We start from the raw sequence: 24,531 nt of genomic DNA on the forward strand, positions 1-24,531 counted from the left end.
ATAAACGACTGCTTGGCCGAGGTGACGAGTGCAGTGTTAGGGGACGCCTGTGAAGTTCCCCGCAGGACTTTGCGTCACTTAATTCCTGCAGTCGGTCTTTGGGTGTTAGCAAGGTAACCTTCTTGGCCTCGGCCCCAAAAATCTTGTGGTACCGACGGTAAGGATGAGCTGGATGTGGCGGTGGCAGTGACTGTGATAGCGGGGGAGGCTTGTCCTTATTGATCTGTTCTGGGACGTAAACTTGGACGTACGGAACGTGGGAGATTCTCGAGTGTTCGGAAAGAGGAAAGAGCGAACGAGTACTGCCTGGCTGCGTAGAAGGCGTGGAAGCAGAACGGGCCCTGCCCCTGCCTGCAGACGGCCGGTAAACAGGAGGTGTAGTGTCACACAGCGACGTTGGATGAGCTAGGTGTTTCTGGCACAGGAGTGCATACAGCTGATCTGCGACGCGTAGGCGAGAACCGGTAGACTCGAAAGAGTGCGGCAGTAGGTGTATCTGTGAGTCGGTAGGTAACTTGGCACACTGTACCGTCCACAGGGTGACGTCTGGCATCATGTGTTCACTCACGAGTAACCTGAGGCGGGGCCAAAGTTGTGACGGAGTGCAGTCCACCAGGTGCTCCTCGTACAGAATCTTGATTATCAATTCCTGTGGCGGGCAGGCAAGTCGGTCCAATATCGTTTTCTTAGCGAACTCGTCAAGATGAATGAGACAGGCGAAATACCCTCAGACTTCAAGAAGAGTATAGTAATTCCAATCCCAAAGAAAGCAGGTGTTGACAGATGTGAAAATTACCGAACTATCAGTTTAATAAGTCACAGCTGCAAAATACTAACGCAAATTCTTTACAGACGAATGGAAAAACTGGTCGAAGCTGAACTAGGGGAAGATCAGTTTGGATTCCGTAGAAATGTTGGAACACGTGAGGCAATACTGACCTTACGACTTATCTTAGAAGAAATATTAAGGAAAGGCAAACCTACGTTTCTAGCATTTGTAGACTTAGAGGATCCTTTTGACAGTGTTGACTGGAATACTCTCTTTCAAATTCTGAAGGTGGCAGGGGTAAAATACAGGGAGCGAAAGGCTATTTACAATTTGTATAGAAACCAAATTGCAGTTAGAGAGTTGAGGGGCATGTATATTGAGCAAGCAGTAAAGGAAACAAAAGAAAATTTTGGAGTAGGTATTAAAATCCAGGGAGAAGAAATAAAAACTTTGAGGTTCGCCGATGACATTGTAATTCTGTCAGAGACAGCCAAGGTCTTGGAAGAGCAGTGAATGGAATGGATAGTGTCTTGAAAGGAGGATATAAGATGAACATCAACAAAAGCAAAACGAGGATAATGGAATGTAGTCAAATTAATTCGGGTGATGCTGAGGGAATTAAATTAGGAAATGAGACACTTAAAGTAGTAGATGAGTTTTGCTATTTGGGGAGCAAAATAACTGATGATGGTCGAAGTAGAGAGGATATAAAATGTAGACTGGCAATGGCAAGGAAAGCATTTCTGAAGAAGTGAAATTTGTTAACATCGAGTATAGATTTAAGTGTCAGGAAGTCGTTTCTGAAAGTATTTGTATGGAGTGTAGCCATGTATGGAAGTGAAACATGGACGATAAATAGTTTGGACAGGAAGAGAATAGAAGCTTTCGAACTGTGGTGCTACAGAAGAATGCTGAAGATTAGATGGGTAGATCACATAACTAATGAGGAAGTATTGAATAGAATTGGGGAGAAGAGGAGTTTGTGGCACAACTTGACTAGAAGAAGGGATCGGTTGGTAGGACATATTCTGAGGCATCAAGGGATCACCAATTTGGTATTGGAGGACAGCGTGGAGGGTAAAAATCATAGAGGGAGACCAAGAGATGAATACACTAAGTAGATTCAGAAGGATGTAGGCTGCAGTAGGTACTGGGAAATGAAGAAGCTTGCACAGGATAGAGTAGCATGGAGAGCTGCATCAAACCAGTCTCAGGACTGAGGACCACTACAACAACAAACAACAATGTAGGAATTTGGAGTTGTCATCAGTCACTTGATGCAGCTCGAAGAGGAACTCTACCAGTGCGAACCGTGAAACCAGATCGTCCTCGTACAGGGGAGGTAGCTCGGGTAGGTGGCCTGGAGGTGCAGACGGAGGTGGCTTCGGCGTGTCTCGTAAGGTCTGCGGTCCAGCTGCACAAGAGTTCGTGCCGGGATCCGGCATCACCGAAGTGGGAATGTTACTAGCACATACGTTCGGAACAACGGCTGCTTGTAATGTCTCCGAAGACGCCTGAAAACGTGACGTGGCGAGCACGGCCAGTACCGTGGGAGCGAACGGGTGAAGTCCCGTAAACTGGACCGGAAATTGCAGGTATAGCACTGACTCAAAAATGTCGCGGAAGGCCGGTGCAGCAGACACAGACGGTACTACAGAATGAGCAAGTGGTTGTATGGTTAGAATCTAGCCCCCCCCTGAGTGGGCGGGTGGGGGGGGGGGGGGTGGAGCTTAAAGTGGCAACAACGAGAGTTTTCCGCACACACTGGCCACGACGCACCCTTCATGGTAGGACTATAAAACACTGGTGAAACCTGTTGGCGGTGGCACTGTTGTAGTACAACGTTACTGGATGAAGAGGCTTTGTTGTGCACACGTACCCACGTGGTCGTGAAACTGGGCCACCGATCTGGTGGTTTGTTGTGGTGAACTAGATGCATAAAAATGTCTGTTACTGATTTATAAGGAAGGCGAGGCTGGCGTAGCTGGTAGTAGTTGACTGCGTGCGCGTTTTGCACAGATCGCGGCGTTGCACACAGCACGACTGTAACTGATGTTGTGGCGCGTAGAGGATCAAAGCGCGTGTGTGAATTTCGGTCCCTTTGAACTTCGTACGAGCGATCGATCGTCACACTGTTTGGTAGATCGCCCACTTCACTTTTCACTTGTTGTACGTAATCCGGCGAAACAAAACCTTAGTCCATTGTTTGAGGTAACTGCGTAGCACTCGGTCACTGTGCAGTTGCTAAAGTAGGGGTTATCCTCGTCGAAGATTGTTGTCCATTAACTGTGAAATAACTGACGGAAGGGGGTTGTGTTGGCCTGGTTGTAAGAGCTGGACCTCCAAATCTTCATAAAGAATGTTCGGTGATATAGCCATGGTGTTATATGTGAAACCTGTTGATTCTATACGACCGGCGCGGAAGTCGCAGAAGACGTAGAACCTTTTGTCTGGGGTCACCAACATGGGATTCTGGATACAGATTGTAATATATGTAATGAATAGTTTCCAAGTTTTCTATATACTCACATATTTACCGTAAAGACTGATACACATGAACACTGCATGAAGTACAAAGGCGGACTGAATTAAACATGGCGGCTCATCAGAGCAGTTAATGTTACAAAGATTGTAGTTTGTGCGGTCGATGTGACCTATTGATGCCACACTCTTCCCATTTTATGTACCCTTTCCTTTACAGCAGTTTTTCTGTAATTGTTTTCTTTTCTTGTCGCCACAAGACACTTAATGTTTTTTTAACTTCCTGTATTTAGTTAGTATCTGTTTTCAGAAAATTTTGTGCATTTTTAATGTTTGTTAACACTTTGGAGATTGTGTCCGTGAGTTCCTGGTGAAGCACAACACTGCTACAGCCACCATACAGTCTCAACCTCACTCCACCTGATTTTACTTTGTTTCCCCAAGGTGAAGAGTGTACTCAATAGATGCCATTTTGACAGCGTTAAGGCTGTCCATGCAGCTATAACAGCAGCTTTAGACTCATTTCAGATGAGAACAATGTATAGCCATCTTGCTACCTGTCCCTTGACTGGTGCTGCCTTCTGTTGTCAGTTTCTAGAATTATATCGAAAGAATCATTAATGAATGTAACAGCTGCTGCAAATGGCTGAGCAAAAATGATTGTATGGATGTAATTTCATGTGTGTGCTCATTAAATGTCATAGTTTGCAGTAATTCTGTTACAAATATGTTACGTTTGTTGAGCGAGCAAGAAATTTTGGAAACTGCTTCATAACTTATGTTGCACTTTTTTCTAGGAAGGGTAATTGTACTTTCTTTCACCATTATTTCAAAAATCTATCAAAGAACTAAAGTAAATACAAAAATAAATCTTGAGCTTGGTCCTTTTTTATTGTTTATTACACGTGAAGATACATCAATTACATATGTGCCAATAACTCTTCAAAAATGGCATAAATGACCAGTTTCCTATGCCTGGTATTCTTCTCAGTGGTCAGTCTTCAAAGTGTTAAAAATTTACTTTTTTCTGCAGAAATTGTGAAGCCAGTCCTAGTGCTATTTCTTGTAAAAGATTAGTTTGTAGTAGAACAGATATCACATTTTCAGAAAGTATAGCAAAATTATCTACAAATGTGAGATAGTTTATTCCAAAATTTTTGTTTTGAGTTCGCAGTCTTATTGGTGACATGTTATATTAGTTTAGCTTTTGTGGCAAATTCTCATTGTTTTTCTAGAACACAGGTAAAAATAATTGTGGGTAGGCCACACATAGTTGTACACCTGTGTTTATTTCTTCCACAAATTTAGCTTTAGATACTGTATCTGTTAAGTGTTTCAGAAATTAGATTTGCTGATTTAGATTTTATACCAGATTCTTATAATATTTTATCCATTATTTATCTGTCAACACAATCAAAGACCTTAATATTTTATCCATAATTGTGTGTCAACAGAATCAAAGGGCTTTTTGAAATCAAAAAACATTACTACAGTATCTTTGGGATTCAGTAAACTGTGGTGAATAATTGATTTCAGATTAAACATTTGTTCAGAATGTGGTCTACCCTTCCTAAAACGACTTTGATATTCACTGAAATGACTGTCCAGTGTTGTTTCTACGCTGTTCAGTAGAACATTGTAAAATATTTTATATGCATCTGGTAGCAAAACAGTTCATATGTAGTTGTTAATGTGTCATTTATTGCCTTTCTAATGTAGTGGTTAATAGCCTGCTTCACAGCATTATTGTTCAGTTTTTCAAGGTTTTTATTACTTCATCAGTATCTTTGAAACTTCTTATGGATTTTTATGAGCGTTTGAAAATTCCAGCTTATGGATTGGTGAAGGACTATAAATAAGCTGATCAAAATATTTTGCAGGTATTTCACTATGTTCAGTGTTGTTTAACCCAAAGCTGCCATTTTCATTTATAAAACAAACGCTTGGGGTTTGTTATCCCTTCATTCTGCCCTTAACTGTGTGATAAAAATTACAGGTATTGTTTTTGAAATGTTTTCCTCAATTTCCATGAGCATTCTCTTTTTAGAATATCTCTCTCTCTCTCTCTCTCTCTCTCTCTCTCTCTCTCTCTCTCTCTCTCTCTCTCTTTTAAAAACTTCACGTAGTTCTAATTAGCATTGCTGTTTCCTTCCTTTGATGTTTAAATTGACCACAGTATTCGATTTTCTTTAAGTATTTCCACTTTTTTCCCATTTTGGCCTTCTCTGTTAAAGCTTCATCATATAGTTCATTCCATCATTTTTTTTACCGATTCATATGTTTTCTGTGCAGCGTTACTGTTTTCATTAGATAATACTTATCAGTTGCCATGTTTAGCTATTTTCATTTTGTCTTGATGTTTTTGAACTGTTTATTTTGTTATATTGAGTCTGTCTGTATTATATTTGATGAGTTTTTGTGATTTTCTTTTTATTTTATTAGGTAGGAGATTAACCTTTATACATTTCATTTGTGTTTATTTTGTTTTATCTGATGATTTTTTTTTTTTATTTATTTTTTTTTTTTTTATTTTGCAATTTGTTAACATACCAAATATAATTTCACAGGCTTCAATAATTCAAGAGGAAAAGATTTTTTCTGGAATAACAGACATCACAGAGAGAATATTATCACGTCGCGTGCAATACAATGCCATAAATGATATGATTGCAGACAGACGAAGTTTCTTGGTTGACGGTGATTCGTTATTGTTAAATGCAGTGGGACAAAGTGGTTTGGACAGTGCTGGAGGTGGACAAATGTTGCATTGTGTGTATTTATGTGAACGCCTGCTTCAGATTTTTGCAAGAGTTAGCGGAACCTTTGAAATAGTATTTTCGAAAGTCTGGGACAGAATTCTGAAGGACAACCATAGCATCCGTTTGGCCAGATCAGTCTTAAAACATCATTTCAGACATAATACAAAATTCTTTGTTCATGAAATTGAAGCAATTTGGAGTGTAGATTTTAGGCAAATTCTCAAGCACTTGAGGCCCAGTTTTTTGTTGTGTGACATTTCACCAAAAGAATGCAGCTCATATTTTTCTGAGGACAACTACAGATGGGTGAAGGTGATGTCGTGTGCAAACATTTTGTACAGTATTGGACAAGGACTACCTTGTGTCGATTTTCGTAACATTACTCTTGAGGTTTCTACTATTCATGCATATTTTATTAATGTTGTACCTGACATTAGTAGGTCGCTTCAGATCATCTCTAGAAAACTCGTAAACATCACAAAAGACTGGAATACACTGAAATTATTCATTCAAATTCCACAAGACTTAATAAGTGTTAGAAGAATCGTATACATTGCCTCTGCTGCCAAGTACCTTACTTTAAACAAAGACACTGATGCGATGATACTAGTGAAGATCCTCCTCCTGAAATGTGCACTCCTGGATGCTCTGCCTCTGAAATTCAGAGCATTTCCACAACCATATGAAGTGCCAAAGCAAGTTTCACATTTCATAACAGAAATTCACAAATTAATGCACTTAATAATGGAAAATGGACTGACATACGATTGTTGTTTTAGTACTGTATCTGACATTTGGCAGGGTAACTTATTTTTGAAGCTCCTTGTGACTTTAAGAAACCGTGTACTTGAACAAAAATCTGGACTTGGTAATGTATTGGGTGAAATTTATGTACATTTAACAGCTACTTTGAGTGATCTTTGGGGAAGCACATTGGAGTCCTTTCCAATAACATCAGAAGGGTTAAAGTGGACTCACAAAATAAAATTTGTGCAGAATCGAGATTCGAAGCCAAATACTGATGCTGCAGCTCTTGCACAGTTTGACCGACTTCTCCCAATATCGTGCAGTCTCACAAAGGAGTTTTGTGGTGAAGAAGTTTTAAACAATCTTGCTAGACTTCAAAATCGTGCAGCAGAAATGCAGTTATTTATTTCCAGAAACCTCGCTTTTGAAGAAAGACACCATTGGCATTCTCGGAAAAAATTGACTGATGATTTCAGCAGAGTATTTGACGATAGAAAAACATTCAGAAACAGTAAAGGAGGAAGATATGCTGAAAAAAAAGCACAGAAACATCAGGCCCGATTTGCAAGATACATGAATATTTACGGAAGCAATCTCGAAGGAAGATCGATACAGAGAGACGTAATTGTTAGGGGAACCAAACAAAATAACAACACTGCCAGTGTAGTTAAAAGTAAAAACTATCAAAAGAAGAAACCTGAGAAACCAAAAATGGCAGATATTATAAGAAAACAGAATAATGAGAGAAAAAGACATCAAAATGAAGATAGTGATAAAGTTATGTTTAAAAAGAGCAGTGCAAAAATTAAGAGCTTTCTCCTGCAATTTAAATTTGACATTGCATTACAGGAATTACAGCTGTTGCAAAAAAATTTGAAAACTGAAATATTTGAACTGGAAACAGAATTACTGATGGCAGAAACGTTGCACAAAAAATTGCAGTTTGATTATAGAGAGAAAGGTGCTGGAAGTTCACACATTCTTGAGCTGTACAAAGAACTTTTTCTGCTCTTAAGAGACCTTCTTATTGGTTCGGAGTCCAAGTATAAATTATCTGACGAAAACAAAAAGCAAATAGCGTATTATCTAACTTGTCTGAACATGCACGATATAAGCAGTGAATGGAATTTGCCGTACGTTCAAAATTATGCTAAAATGACAATTATAGATATAAAAATGTCGTGGGCGGAATTTCAGCTGAAACATTTAGGCCCTTCCTTAATACGAAAAAATCGAGGTGAAATTGACGACGAGCTAGGGTTTGCCCCTGATGACTGGCAGAAAATGCTAATTGACACAGTAAGGAAACGACAGTCAGCCGTTGTGGTTGCTCCAACATCCTCTGGCAAAACGTACGCATCTTACTACTGCATGAAGTCGGTGTTAAAGGAAGGGCACGAAGGTATTGTTGTGTATGTTTCCCCCACAAAGGCTCTTGTTAATCAAGTAGCAGCAACTGTGTATGCACGCTTTAAAAATGTTACAATGCCACCTGGTCTTTCAGTTTATGGAGTATTTACTCGTGATTACAGAGAAAATGCATTGACCTGCCAAATACTGGTGACTGTGCCTGAATGTTTGGAGATCTTGCTTTTGTCACCTCGCATGTGCAGTTGGGTTAGGAGGTTGCGATACATTATATTTGACGAGATCCACTGTTTGTCGGGAATCGCCGGTGGGCTGTCCTGGGAAAGTGGATTATTACTTACACGTTGTCCCTTTTTAGCTCTTTCTGCAACAATTGAACAGCCTGAAATTTTACAACGCTGGCTACAAGAATCGATGAATTTTAAAAAGGATAGAGATATGCAGAATGGATGCAAACGAGATGATTCACATTATGTGGTATCTCTTATAACACACAACGAAAGACATAATGATCTTAAGAAGTACATCTACGTTCACGAACAGAATTCGTTAGTCCATGTGCATCCGTATGCGTGTCTTACAAACAAGGTAATAGACACTTACAGTGGTATTCCATCTCATCTGACCCTCTCTGCTGAGGAGACATTATCACTGTTCGGTGCTCTCCAGGCCACCGAACAAATACACACAAATATAGAACATTTGAGACCAGAAAGATTCTTCCGAGTAAATAGCCAGAAACTTTTTATTACTCGATCGTCAGTTAAAGAGTATGAAAAGGAACTGAGGGAATTGCTCAGTAAATGGGCACAAGAGTTTAATGATTCATTTGTATCTGTGGTCAGTCGTTTGGCTCATGGTGCACAAAATCTTCGTAATTTGCCACCGAAGGTAGTACCGATATTTCAACTTCCGTCCTTAATTGAAACTTTGGAAAAAAACAAAATGTTCCCAGCAATTGTGTTCCTCTTTGATCGTCATTTGATACATACATTTTTGAGGCTGCTAAATAGATACTATGATGCAAAAACACAAGGAATTTTGGGCAGTTCTTCAGATGATAGTGATGGAATAAGCACAACAGCAGAAACAAAGACAAGGAAAGGTAAAACAGTTACTGTGAGAAAAAGGAGAACATACTCTTTGGGACTATTGAAGGGAAATGCTTCTTTGCGCAGTGTTGGAGTAGTTGACAGCGACGATTTAAAATTTATTGAAAATCGTCTCATAGGAATTGGCCATACGAAGGATGACCCATTTGTGAAAGGGTTAAGAAATGGTATAGGAATTCATCATGCAGGCCTTAACTCAAAACAGAGAGTAACAGTTGAAATGATGTTCCGTATGAAAGTGCTTAATGTTGTGTTTGCAACTAATACCTTGGCTCTTGGCATACACATGCCCTGCAAGACTGTAGTTGTGGCTACAGATAGTTCATTTCTAACACCACTGAATTACCATCAGATGTCTGGACGTGCAGGAAGGCGAGGGTTTGACGCTGAAGGAAATGTTGTATTTTGGGGAGTAAACGAATCAAAAATTCAGAATCTCCTCACTGGAAAGCTACCAATTCTGTGGGGTAACTTCCCCATGAGTATATCTCTAGTGCTACGGCTTCTGCTTCTTGTCAGCATGTGTGAAGTGACAGTGCCAGAAAATAATGCCGATAGGGGAACAGTGCAGAAAGAGGCAGTATCAAGGTTGGTACAACAAATTAAAACTGATTTTCAGTAAAGAATGCTTATTAATTTTTGTGTGCAATGACCATTACTTATGCTCAACATTTTATTTTTTTTCTCAGAGTACGTTCTGTTGTAGATGATAGAGCTGTGTTTTTGTTCATCTCATAATGAAACATGGAGGAGTCATCAATATCCTTCAACATGAATCACCTAAACAATATGGAAAGGATAGACATTACTACTCACCACAAAAATTTGATATATAGATATGAGCGATTTATAAAACAGTTACTTGAATATCACAGTGATTATGATACTTTTTCTTTTCTTTGAGACAAGGAAACTAGTACTATGTGCACACTATAAACTAAACTAACAATGTCACATAAATATGAAATTTTAGAATAAAAATTGTATGAATTAAAAAGTGATAATCTTCACTGAAGAGCAAGTAATTTGTTATATAACGATATTGTCTGTCAACTTCTGCTTAAAAATAGCTTGTGAGTTTTTTTAGAATGCAGGAAATGTGTCTGACAGAAAATACGGGCATATGATTTGATTCAACAGTTTTATTTGATTCATTAATGATTTGCAGACTTAAATAACATCTTTGCTCTTTTTCCCCAGGGCTCTGACTTTCCTCAACTGCAACTTAATCTATCAGCATTTTGCAGAGTTAAAACAACAAATGAAACATTTCTTTGCATTTTCAACGCAGTTGCTGATGATGCAGGTAGGCTATTAAGCTATGAAAAAACAGCATTAATCTCTTGATTAAGAAGATGTGACTGGAAAGTGGAGGAAGGCATGCAGCTACTTCTTATATTCATTGCTTTGTCAGTTGCATTTTAAATGATTTATTGCATAGCTATTCTTGTATTTAAAGAAGAGTGTCGTTATCTTGGAAAGGTAACTATATGTATTTAATTTTCTGAATATAATAGAGGGAAACATTCCACGTGGGAAAAATATATCTAAAAACAAAGATGATGTAACTTACACAAACGAAAGCATCGGTATGTTGATAGAGACACTAACAAACACACACACAAAATTCAAGCTTTCGCAAGCAACGGTTGCTTCATCAGGAAAGAGGGAAAGACGAAAGGATGTGGGTTTTAAGGGAGAGGGTAAGGAGTCATCCCAATCCCAGGAGCGGAAAGACTTACCTTAGGGGGAAAAAGGGACAGGTATACACTCGCACACACACATATCCATCTGCACATATACAGACACAAGCAGACATATATATGGAATGACTCCTTACCCTCTCCCTTAAAGCCCACATCCTTTCGTCTTTCCCTCCCCTTCCCTCTTTCCTGATTAAGCAACCGTGGGTTGCGAACGCTTGAATTTTGTGTGTGTGTGTGTTTGTGTTTGTTAGTGTCTCTATCAAAATACCAACGCTTTCGTTTGGTAAGTTTCATCATCTTGTATTTAATTTTCTATTGACAACAGAGTCACATTTAAAGCTTTATCAACTTCCAGTAACTAAACAGTTCCTTTGGAATAAATTTCTTGCTGCAATGGTTTCCCATGACAAAAAGATTGTAAGGGGGGGGGGGGGGGGGGGGGGAGGGTGAGATTTTCCTCCGTTTCATATCGTGATATATTGTTTGCGATTAGTAATCGTCACCATGTGATTCAGTAACAAAGAGGCGATAAACATCTGCATGTCAGCTAAAACTTTTGCAGATAATTATTGTCACACACAGGAACCATGTTTTCAGAGCAAAGGTCTTCATCTGTATGTACGTCTACATCCATCCTCTGCAAACCACTGTGAAGTGCAGCGCTTGGACTTTCCATTGCACCACATGTTGGGGTTTCCTCCCATTCCATTTGCACATAATGAGCATGGTAAGAACGATTGCTTGTACGCTTCTGTGCCCACTGTAAGTAGTCTATTCTTGTCTGTGGAGTCTCTATGCGAACAATACTTAGATTCCTCAATTAAAGCACGTTCTTAAAACTTTACAATTACACTTTCACAGCATAGGTGGTGTCACTCTTTTCAAGTTGTGACCTCCCCTTCTCTCTTTGCTCCGTTTCTTTCGCTGATCTTTCCTCTTCTTTCTTCCTCCTTCGTACCGCGGCTATATCTCGGGGTTTTCGATGCAGAAATGTAGTGAGAAGGGGGCACTCGTGTGTCGTGGTTCACGATATCGTACTGCTGTGAGCGAGCATCACTCGTGCCTCTGGTTTGAGAAGACTGGTGACTGAAGTACGAACATTTCTCAAAAGAAAAACAGGTATGTGCTCTCTTTTCTTTTAAAACTATAAATAGTACCATAACTAGTACTATCTACCATTCTACTAAACCGAATGAGTGCGACACTATTGATGAAGTTTCAACCTCAAAAGAAGTTTATTAATACCAATTAGCTAAAATAAAAAAAACTCATCCAATCCAGAAGTCACTCACAGTTAGAGTAATTACTTTCTGATGTGTGTGTAGTAGTCATTGATACTTAAAACATCATTTCAGTAATTCTATCACAATCCATTTATGAGTTGCTAAGCAACGTATCAACAAGCTGACTGTGTAATAATTCATATTCGTCGTATCCCGACAGTAAATTGGTCCTCGCTTGCTTTCAGCTTCAATATAAATACTAGGCCACTCATATATGTCTTTGATACTTATTATCAAGCTAATGTCCATAAATTGCGATTAATGTTACTGAATCCGACACGTGATGATAACACCCAATATCCTGCCGCATAGCTTAAGCTCCGCACTGATATTTGAGAATTCACGTACAATTTGTTTGCACCAAAGTCGGGCCGTGGTTCCCTAGAATAATTTTTAAATCAACTTCGGGTTGTAAATGAACAATTCTGAGCCCATTTGTGAAAGTTACCGAAGATCCACACTTGATGACTACTTGTTCGTGCACTCAGCAACACGGAAGTTTTTGTTCTTGCAAAGAGAAAACATATCGTGCATAATCCAACAAGGTGATTTGTTATGTCAAAACATATTTATATGCATCTCATTAAAACTGATTACCTATTAAATCCTTTACTCTGTAAATAATCAATAAAATTTAAAAATGAATAATATGTATAAAAAAAAATCTCAAGTTGATATGAAGTCACGGGTCACTACTAGTTTCGACTCCCCTACACTCGTGTGACGCAAAATAGATCAGACTTATTGGACATATTCATGTAATGCTACAAAGTGTCTCCCATTTCAGGTTTTTAGAATGTACATGACGCTCTTCCGTAAGTGAAACAAACCTTGCCACCATTTGTGCAACCCTTCCTTATTCAGTTTCCACAGTTACAACGTATTTGATATATGCCCTCCATGCTGGTGCAATATTCTAGGAGGGGTTGCACGAGTGTTATGTAGACTGATTCCATTTTTGCAGTATACTATCAATAGATCAAAGTCTATGACTTGTTTCAGTTATGTTTGAGCCTAAGTGACCACAAATTGATGTATCCAGGTATTTGTATGAGCTGACGAGTTATTGGTTCCAGTTGTGATTTATTGATTTTGTAAAATGTAAAATCAAAAGGACATTCAGCTGTTTATATTTCGAGTGTAATTTATTTATGTGACCAGTTTTGGGTTTTCTCTGTGCCGTACACGGGCCCCCTGACTGAAGTAACTGGTATCTGTACCCTTCTTTTTCAACAGATTTAGACGGTTTTGATTTTACATTTTATATTGAACAGCCAAAGCCCCTCAGCCATCCTGTACAAAAATGGACCTTTCAGAGAATTGATTTTGTAGCCATAGAATACCACTTTTTATGGGAAGTGCATAATTCCACATTTATGAAAATTTCGACGAAGTTGCCAGTCTGTGCACTTCTTTGAAATTTTACTAAGATCTCCCTGAATATTTCTGCAGATTTTTATGGATAGTTCTCTATTACAGCTAACAAAATTATCTGTTAATACCATCTGCAAGGTCATTAATGCCCAACATAAACAGCCAGAGCCCCAATACACTTCCGTGCAGTTCACGCTAAGTTACTTCTATGTTTGTCACTGACTCTCCATACGAAGCAACACGCTGCATCCACACTCTCAAGAAAGTCACAAATTCCATTTGATATCCATATAATCATATTTTCACTTATCAGCAATGGTGTGGCACTGAAACAAATGCTTCCTAGAATTCAAGGAATACTGTGGCTGCCTGACTACATTGATCTGTAGCTTTGAGGATGTAATGTGAGAAAAGTAAAAGTTGTTTTCAGAAACAGTACTGGTTGGCTTGGAGGAAGTAATTCTGGTCAAGATATATTATTATGTTTGAGTTCCCACTGTTGTTGTTGTGGTCTTCAGTCCTGAGACTGGTTTGATGCAGCTCTCCATGCTACTCTATCCAGTGCAAGCTTTTTCATCTCCCAGTACCTACTGCAGCCTACATCCTTCTGAATCTGCTTAGTGTATTCATCTCTCGGTCTCCCTCTACGATTTTTACCCTCCGCGCTGCCCTCCAATGCTAAATTTGTGATCCCTTGATGCCTCAAAACATGTCCTACCAACCGATCCCTTCTTCTAGTCAAGTTGTGCCACAAACTTCTCTTCTCCCCAATTCTACTCAATACCTCCTCATGAGTTACGTGATCTACCCATCTAATCTTCAGCATTCTTCTGTAGCACCACATTTCGAAAGCTTGTATTCTCTTCTTGTCCAAACTATTTATCGTCCATGTTTCACTTCCATACATGGCTACACTCCACACAAATACTTTCAGAAACAAATTCCTGACACTTAAATCTATACTCGATGTTAACAAATTTCTCTTCTTCAGAAACGCTTTCCTTGCCATTGCCAGTCTACATTTTACATCCTCTCTACTTCGACCATCATCAGTTATTTTGCTCCCCAAATAGCGAAACTCCTTTACTACTTTAAGTGTCTCATTTCCTAATCTAATTCCCTCAGCATCACCCGACTTAATTTGACCACATTCCATTATCCTCGTTTTGCTTTTGTTGATGTTCATCTTATATCCTCCTTTCAAGGCACTATCCATTCCGTTCACTGCTCTTCCAAGTCCTTTGCTGCCTCTGACAGAATTACAATGTCATCGGCGAACCTCAAAGTTTTTATTTCTTCTCCATGGACTTTAATACCCACTCTGAATTTTCTTTTGTTTCCTTTACTGCTTGCTCAATATACAGATTGAATAACATCGGGGAGAGGCTAAAACCCTGTCTCACTCCCTTCCCAACCGCTGCTTCCCTTTCATGCCCCTCGACTCTTATAACTGCCATCTGGTTTCTGTACAAATTGTAAATAGCCTTTCGCTCTCTATATTTTACCCATGCCACCTTCAGAATTTGAAAGAGAGTATTCCAGTCAACATTGTCAAAAGCTTTGTCTAAGTCTACAAATGCTAGAAATGTAGGTTTGCCTTTCCTTAATCTTTCTTGTAAGATAAGTCGTAGGGTCAGTATTGCCTCACGTGTTTCAATATTTCTGTGGAATCCAAACTGATCTTCGCCGAGGTCGGCTTCTACCAGTTTTTCCATTCATCTTTAAAGAATATGCGTTAGTATTTTGCAGCCGTGACTTATTAAACTGATAGTTCGGTAATTTTCACATCTGTCAACACCTGCTTTCTTTGGGATTGGAATCATTATATTCTTCTTGAAGTCTGAGGGTATTTCGCCTGTCTCGTAGATCTTGCTCACCAGATGGTAGAGTTTTGTCAGGACTGGCTCTCCCAAGGCCGTCAGTAGTTCTAATGGAATGTTGTCTACTCCCGGGGCCTTGTTTCGACTCAGGTCTTTCAGTGCTCTGTCAAACTCTTGTCCACATTCGCCCCTGGAAATGTCTTACAATTTAAAACCTGGTTCCTAAATCTCTGTCTTACCATTATATAATCTATCTGATACCTTTTAGTATCTCCAGGCTTCTTCCATGTATACAATCTTCTTTCATGATTCTTGTACGGTAAAATGCTCATTTGTATAAGGCTTACTCTGGCATGCAAGGCTCTGTCTGAGTGGACCTTCAGTTGCTCAGGTGTTTGTGGGGTCGAGATGGAACCCTGAAACTCAAACATATCAACTCCCAGTGTGAAGGGAGGAAGGCTAGTTCTCCTGATAATCAAATTGTGTTTAGCAACGGGGCTCAAGGATTCATAAATCAGAATGTGTCTGTAGTGATCAAGAAGAAGAAAGTATGTTTAAAGAAATGTCCTCTTCCTATATTCAAAAGGCCGAGAAGGCTTGCCGATACCTTAGAACCTGTAAACAGCTTACGAAATGCTTCCTTCTTGTTCGAGACTTGTAGGGCAAAGCAGGTGGAACTTCTTAGGAAGTGACAAAAATTAGATGACTGTGATGTAATTGTGGAGTTGCATAATTCTCTTAACTCAGGCAAGGTTGTGGTCGCATGCCACATTACGGATATCGACATTGCGTAACTTAAACGAGGATCAGCATCACAGTGGAATTTTCTTTGAAAAAAAAAAGTAAAGGAGAAATTGAGAAGGCCGCCATCTTTCGACTTTCATTTCTCCAGTGCTGCCTGAACACATCGTGACAGGGTTCCTCCAACTTAGGGTTAGGCCTCACACACCTAACCCTACATGGTGCTATGAATGGCAGCATTTTAGCTATACGGTACTGAGAGTCAGAGGTGTAGGAACTGTGGCATGGCATCCCATGAAGCTGGGACCGATAGACTTTCTACAGCAATCTGCATCAACTGCTCCACGAGCCACCTAGTCTGGAGCCAACACTGCCCTGTTTTTACTGAGGAATGCAAAATTCAGGAAATAAGAGTCATCAAGAAGATCACCTATCAAGAAGCCAGAAAGAAATACGAGGCAATAAAACTCCCTGTCTTTTCCACTTCTTATGTCTGTGGTGCAGAAACCTGTTTCCGAGGTCAACATATCGATGCAAACTAGGTCCGTTATACCATCGTGCACCACCAGCACCTATATTTGCACCTAGCGAGGTGGAGCAGTGGCTAGCACACTGGACTCGCATTCGGGAGGACGACGGTTCAACCCCCGTGTCCGGCCATCCCGATTTAGGTTTTCCGTGATTTTCCTAAATCGCTCCAGGCACATGCCAGGACGGTTCCATTGAAAGGGCATGGCCGACTTCCTTCTCCGTCCTTCCCTACTCTGACGAGGCCGATGACCTCGCTGTCTGGTCTTCTCTCCCCTCCCAAAAACAACCCCCCCCCCCCCCCCGCAACCTCTATATTTGCACCTGCAGATGCCAAAGCAAACTGAGTAAAGACATAACAATACACACAGCTACGATGGATGAGATCAGCAATATGTTTACAGTGAACATTGAGAAGGCACTGCCTCTCCGTACCCACTTTCCCCGTCGTCCTCGAAGGGAACGGGAGCAGGAAAAAGGGTCTCTGTGTCAGGGTCAAAAGCTGTCCTGGACATCGTTAGACCAAAATGTTGGATATTTGAGGATCTGAAATGCACTACTCACATCAAAATCGTGAAAATGGGCCAAGCTACCCATTTTATCACCACTACTGGTTCTCCTGTTTGCCTCTCTTGCAGACACTGCTCAGTGGGTATTGGATGACAACCTTTACGGTAGCAGCCGCTACTCTGTCTGGACCTGTCTGCTCTACGGAGAAGATCCTGAAAGGAAGCCGTCGAGATGGCCGTTTAGAAAGGCTGATTGGATGCTTTACGGACAATTGGCTGTTTCCGAGCAGTGTGACAGGATGCAGAACTGGGTCGATCACATTACAGCTGTGATTCCCTGTGCCGCTGAAGTGTCCATTCCGAAGTCAACAGAAACACCTAGGAGGCAGGCTGTCCCTCGGTGGAATTATGAGTATCATTTTGTTATCAGGTACAGGAGCACAGCTATGTGCATATTCAATTGGTGCCTTACAGGTTTGAATCTTGCAACTGTTTGAAAGGTGCAGGCAAAGTCAAGGAGATAGTAAACAGAGGTCTCGGCAAGAGTTCCTGAACTCCATTAGAAGGTCCACATCCACAAGCAAATATGGGAAGTGATCAGGAGGATCTCAATGTGCAGCTCGTGACCACTGGTAGCAGCTGTACAAGAGCAGGGGTCTCTTAACATAGCTGCGAGACTTGCTCAGACAGTGGCTGAATCATTTAAGTCCCCTACAGCTTGTAACATTACGAGCCAAGATAGCTGTAACAGAAATTGAATAGTGTAAAGTTATCATTAAAAACGCACGCCATGCGATTTGTGACAGTTTGGTTGGTCATAATAGTAGTAACATGCTTTTGAATGCAATTAAAATATAACGGCGATACCTGTTTAGTGTTATTGGAAATAATATGTAGTAAATTAATGAGTAAGGTAGCTGATCCTATAAAAACAGGTGAAATTGGGCATATTAAGGTGTTTTGCTTTATGTCGACTAAGCCGATGATACGGCGTCTTTTTTTCCGTTTACTCTTAGAAAAAAAACAAACAAGTAACGAAGTGCTAATTGTGCGTTGTGAAAAATATAGGGGCGAATTTTAAATAGCTACAGTGTATAATCAGACTAACAAATGGACATTCAGTTACGCGAAATAGCGGACAGCGAAGTGTGGTCATTAAATTGAGTACACCTACAGGGCGGTCAATTCCGGGATAAGTCTATTCGCATCTCACGAGGGACGCGGTATTGAGACCGTTTTTTTTTTTTTTTTTTATTATATCATGGAGAGCGGGCTTCAATTTATAAAAAGGAGAAAAGCTGTATCATTATCTTTGACTGTTGGTGTTATGCAACCAAAACTGTTCATCAAAGGGTTTCGGTGAATGAGTGGTGAATGCGAAATGAAACTGTGAACGAAGTTATGTTAAATAAAGCAGAAGAGACAAGACAGTTTGGTCGTATCTGTTATTATTCCATAAACCGTAACATTTCTTCTTGTTGTACGAAGCCTTTATAGACGATCGTTATGACAATTTGCTTTGAAGGGATCTTGTTACGAGTTACGTTTTTGGGACCTGGTCAACAGGGGATAGTTCGTAGATCTTAACTACTGCAGCTATTCTGGAATCAGGTGCTACCGTGACCGTTGTGTGTTGTCAATGGCTTAAGGTCATCATATCTCATGCTCTAAGATCGACGCGCCTTTCCTCTTGGTATAACGGTGTCTCACAGTAACAACGACAATGCCGACGGCGAAGGAAGATACGGTAGAAGCTGATTCTATCCAGGATCCGACTTTCCATCAATATTGGTAGACATGGGAGAAGACTGATTTAGGTATTCTGTCCACCATCTTGGAGGAACACAATCAGCCTTTCTGTTTGTGGGAGTTGGATTCTGCATTGTCAGTAGCTTGCGATACTACTGCCAGATAATAAAGTACAGCGTGTTGAAACAGCCAGACCTTCAGTCAGAAAATGCCCTCCTTCAACTCTGTACTGAAATTTGGATGACAGAAGACTTCCCCAACTTGTGGAAAGAATCTATTTTAATCCCAATTTTGAAACCAGAGAAGGGTTGGATGAATCCTAGTACAGTCATGCTCATAAATTAAGGATAATTGCAGAATGTGGGGCCACACAACGTGGCACTACACAAAACTGGTGCTAATAGCATAGGCACATAGGGATCATGTACGACACGGATCTGTAAGTCCACGGTATTGGTGATAAGTTGAGAAAACCGTCCAGAAACATATGTGGTACAAAACGCCACTGTTTCCTGCTGATGTACCCCTACATCAGTACGGGATATGATCACCGTACACACGTACACAGGCTGTACAACAGGTTGTCATACTCTGGATCAGGTGGTCGAACAGCTGCTGGGGTACAGCCTCCCATTCTGGCACCAGTGACTGTCGGAGGTCCTGAAGTGTCGTAGGGGTTTGAAGACGTGCAGCGATACGTCGACCGAGAGCATCCCAGACGTGCTCGATGGGGTTTAGGTCTGAAGAACAGGCAGGCCACTCCATTCGCCTGATACCTTCTGTTTCAAGGTACTCCTCCACGATGGCAGCTGGTGGGCCCTTGCGTTATCATTCGTCAGGAGGAAGGTGGGACCCACTGCACCCCCGAAAAGGCGGACACACTGGTGAAAAATGACATCCCGATACACCTGACCTGTTACAGTTCCTCTGTCAAAGACATGCAGGGGTGTACGTGCACCAATCATAATCCCACCCCACACCATCAAACCACGACCTCCATACAGGTCCCTTTCAAGGACAAGTTGATATCTGGTTCCTTGTTCACGGCAGATGAAAACCCGGCGAGAATCACTGTTCAGACTATACCTGGACTCGTCCGTGAACATAACCTGGGACCACTGTTCCAATGACCACATACTGTGTTCTTGACACCAGGCTTTACGGGCTCTCCTGTGACCAGAAGTCAGTGGAATGCACCTTGCAGGTTTCTGGGAGAATAAACAGTGTCTGTTCAGTCGTCTGTAGACTGTGTGTCTGGAGACAACTGTTCCAGTGACTGCGGTAAGGTCCCGAGCGAGGCTACCTGCAGTACTCCGTGGCCGTCTGCAGGCACTGATGGTGAGATATCGGTCTTCTTGTGGTGTTGTACACTGTGGACGTCCCATACTGTAGTGCCTGGACACATTTCCTGTCTGCTGGAATCGTTGCCATAATCTTGAGATCACGCTTTGTGGCACACGGAGGGCCCGTGCTACGACCTACTGTGTTTGGCCAGCCTCCAGTCGCTCTAGTATTCTACTCATAACGTCATCAGTACGTGTTCTTTGAGCCATTTTGAACACACACATCTGAAAACGTCTGCACACTTACTCGCTGCACCGTACTCTTGACATGCACCAACACACCTCCGCGTACGTGGACTGCTGCCAGCGCCACTGTGTAACGACCGTAGGTGAAATGCACTGCACGGTCATATGCCAAGATGATTTAAACCCACAAACCGCCCACCAGAGCATTGTTTCACCATGTATCAGCATTATCCTTAATTTATGAGTGTAAGTGTAGTTGTTGTAGTATTAGCCTGAAGTGCTGTGTAGGAAAGACAGTGGAGTGTATAGTTAAGTGGCACCTAGTGTGGTTCTCGAAACCAAGTCCCTACTAACTCTCTCCCAGTGTGGGTTCAGGAGATATCACTCCACACTCAGTAACCTGACCCTGCTCAAAGCAGCAATTCATGAGCTTACCTCTGTAAGCAATGCCTTATTGGTGTCTTCTTCGATTTGGAAAAGGCCTGCGGTACTAACTGGAGGCGTAATATTTTGTTGCATCTGCATCCGTGGGGGTTCCGTAGTGATCTCCCCACCTCCGTACAGTCCGTCATCTCAGGCAGGTGTTTTAGATACAAAATTGGGACTGTCCCGTTTGACCATTTTAAGCAAGCGAATGGTGTTTCTCCTACCATGACGCCAGGTGATACGCCAGTATGGCGATGACGAATACACGCTTCCAATGTGCGTTCACCACGATGTCCCCAAACACGGATGCGACCGTCGTGATGCTGTAAACAGAACCTGGATTCATCCGAAAAAAATGACGTTTCGCCATTCGTGCACCTAGCTTCGTCGTCGAGTACACCATCGCAGGCGCTCCTGTCTGTGATGCAGGTCAAGAGTAACCGCAGCCACGGTCTCCGAGCTGATAGTCCGTGCTGCTGCAAACGTCGTCAAACTGTTCGTGCAGATGGTTGTTGTCTCGCAAATGTTCCCATCTGTTGACTCAGGGATCGAGACGTGGCTGCATGATCCGTTACAGCCGTGCGGATAAGATGCCTGTCATCTCTGCTTACAGTCATTAGATCTCGACCGACGCGAGCAGCAATGTCGCGATACGATAAACTGCAGTCGCGATAGGCTACAATCCGACCTTTATTGAAGTCGGAAACGTGATGGTACACATTTCTCCTCCTTACAAGAGGCATCACAACACCGTTTCACCAGGCAACGCCGGTCAACTGCTGTTTGTGTATGAGAAATCGGTTGGAAACTTTCCTCACGCCAGCACGTTGTAGGTGTCGCCACTGGCGCCAACCTTGTCTGAATGTTCTGAAAAGCTAATAATTTGCATATCACAGCATCTTCTTCCTGTCGGTTAAATTTCTCGTCTGTAGCACATCGTCTTTGTGGTGTAGCAATTTTAATGGCCAGTAGTGTAGTTATTCAGCCACAGTCATCTATCCCGTCTTTAGCTGTGTCTGTATTAGTATTTTATCACCAATTTTATCTAGTTATTCTGCTGTGTTTCATCGTACATTTATTGTTTTTTCCTGAGGCTCACCTTACTGGGACTGCCTTTCAATTCTTGTCGGAGAATTCAACTTGGTTTTCCATTTTCCAGGTTTAATTTTTTTTATTTTACTTTTTTGCACTGATGATGTCCTTGCTGTTCAGCATTCCTATACACAAATCTTCATCATCACATCCGGACTCTCCAATACTACATCTACATCTATACTTTGCAAGCCACTGTTTAGTACATGGCAAAGGGTAGTCTTTCTGTTTCATTGGTGTTTGGAACATGGAAATTATGATTGCTTAAATGCCTCTTTGCTCATTGCACTTGGTGTAATCTTGTCTTCACAGTATATGTGTGAATGATAGTAAAGAAGATGTGTGTTTGTAGATTCCTCACTTAAAGCTGATTGTTGAGACTTTGTAAACAGGTGACATATGTCTACAAGTGCCTGCCATTTCAGGTTTTCCAGCATCTCTGTGACACGTTCACTTAAGAGTTCTCCAGTTAGTCCTCTTTAATATGGGCCCCACTCTTGAACAATATTTTTAATTTAATAGTTATTGGATCCATAGACGAAATACATGGTGTGGATCAGGTAAAATTGTATTAGATGCACTGATAAGTATACATTGTCCACTAAGCATTTAGCAAATGATGATTTTTTTACTGTAATATTCTAGGCCTATTTCATGGTAAATTACAATTTTACTTACATGATTTATGCTATATGTATTCACACGTTGCAACTAAAATTTCATTTCAGTGCAGTAACTGCATTGCAATGTGTCTTAAAGTGTAGTACACGTAAAGTCGTTTATACTTATAGCAGGCACAGCTCATAATTAAAGGCTCTGAAACAGCCATACCAAAATATATATTAAAATAAATTTCACAACAATGTGTTACAGAATTTAAATTATCAGGATGCATTTCATGCATTTCCCACACAGATTTAAATAAATGTGGGTCATCATTTTTGGAACTGTTGATATGTGATATCAAGCAATATTTTTGGAAGAGGTAGTAGATAGTCTAGCCACAGCTTCTACAGAGTACAGCTCTCACACGTGACCCGAAGTTTCTGATCTCTCAGCTTTCGGCCTGAGGGTGTCCTACCAACCTCCACACAATTTGCACGTTCCATTGCTTATTTCAAAAGGCAGTGAACAAAGTAGCTGAAACTTACCTATTGATTCCCTGTGTCTGTATATCTCTATTGTGCTTTAATGCCTTATTATTGTTTTGGTAGTATTTTAGAGAGTTTTTTGTTTCTGCCATTGGCTGCTGTATCCATTGTTAGACTAAGTTTCCAGTTATCTCACCAGATTGAAATGGAATATGGTAACATAAGTATCAACACCCAAGGAGAGTCTCACAAATGATTCGAGAAAAAATCACGTGAAATAAGTTCCATTTCTTTAATTTCCTCATGTGTGTGTTTGTGGGTAACATGCTATATTTGCAGGTTTCCTTTAGTGAGTGTATTGTGCCTGAGTTTTGTGTTTTTACTTTCTTGCAAATAACTGCAGCTTACTGCAAATTTGAAGACAACACAATACGAATACAGAGTGCAGTTTGAAACATCAGCTTACGATGAAACTGAAGGAACTTGTGGCATTGAGACCTGATGTAAATGTTAGTTAAGAACAAAAACAATGTAAATTCAGGCAGGGGTATAAACACCATTTTAATAGAGAAATGTACAATACAGCTGGGTGGTTGTGTGGTTATGAAATGAAAAATGTATTTATTTCTTGTTTTTCTCCTGTCTTGTTACTGATAGTAGTGATATCACATGGACTCCAAATGGTACCACAGATGCAAAAAGTTTTCAGACAAAGGAGTAAAAATATAATCCCAGTTATAAACATTTAAATGGTTTTGATGTATTTTCAATATTAGGGAAAATAGACATTACGTGCCAATTAGTGCCTATTTCTGTAATATAAAGACAAAATGAAAATGTGTCAAGAAACCACTGCCAGTAAATATTAGGTAAAGTGATAACTACGTCAAGTATTGTGGCAAATTCGAGCTGGCTTTAAAATATAAGGGGCACGATGAAAGAAAAAATTCCAGGAACCCAGGAATTTTTCGAGGTCTAGTTGACCAGATGACAGAACTGGACAGTGTCTTTAACAGTACAGTAAAAAGTTGGAAAACCATGTTTTTTTAGCTCTGCCGAAAACTCTTCAAAATGAACTCCTGGAAGCAATTTATGAGGTATTTATGAATCACATCAGGAATAAACAGTTGAGGATAAATTTCCTTGCAGTTCAAGTTGGTGAAACCAATGGCTGTGTAAATCTGTCACAACTGGTCAATTTACTTTGTATATTGCAGATGATGCAACTGCAACTCTTCAAAGCAAGCTAGAGAAAATGAACGTAAACTAAACACCTGAAAAGCAGACATCTCAGTGTTGCTACAGTGCTCCCAATACAGTGGCCGCAAAAGTGGAGTTCAAATAAGAATTAAATAGGTTTAGGAAAATGATCACTTCATTCATTGTTATTCATATCAGTTAAATTTAATTGCTGAGTGTTGTGTGACAGGCAATAAGCAAGTGTGGG

General features: G+C 40.7%; 1 protein-coding gene across 4 annotated transcripts in view; it reads left to right on the top strand.

Moving 5' to 3' along the window:
* The window catches only part of LOC126427234 (probable ATP-dependent RNA helicase DDX60), a 147,991-nt gene that overhangs the window by 60,312 nt on the left and 63,148 nt on the right, over positions 1-24,531 (top strand). For all 4 annotated transcript variants that reach the window (XR_007576601.1, XM_050089473.1, XM_050089475.1 and 1 more), the window contains exons 4-5: positions 5,818-9,824; positions 10,437-10,542. Coding sequence is in view for 3 of the 4 variants with exons in the window: in XM_050089473.1 (XP_049945430.1) it covers positions 5,818-9,824; positions 10,437-10,542 (4,113 nt within the window). In the remaining variant the exon portion in view is untranslated. The remainder of the gene's footprint in view (positions 1-5,817; positions 9,825-10,436; positions 10,543-24,531) is intronic.

The sequence above is a fragment of the Schistocerca serialis genome, chromosome 11 (assembly GCF_023864345.2).
Source record: "Schistocerca serialis cubense isolate TAMUIC-IGC-003099 chromosome 11, iqSchSeri2.2, whole genome shotgun sequence".
Taxonomy (NCBI): domain Eukaryota; kingdom Metazoa; phylum Arthropoda; class Insecta; order Orthoptera; family Acrididae; genus Schistocerca; species Schistocerca serialis.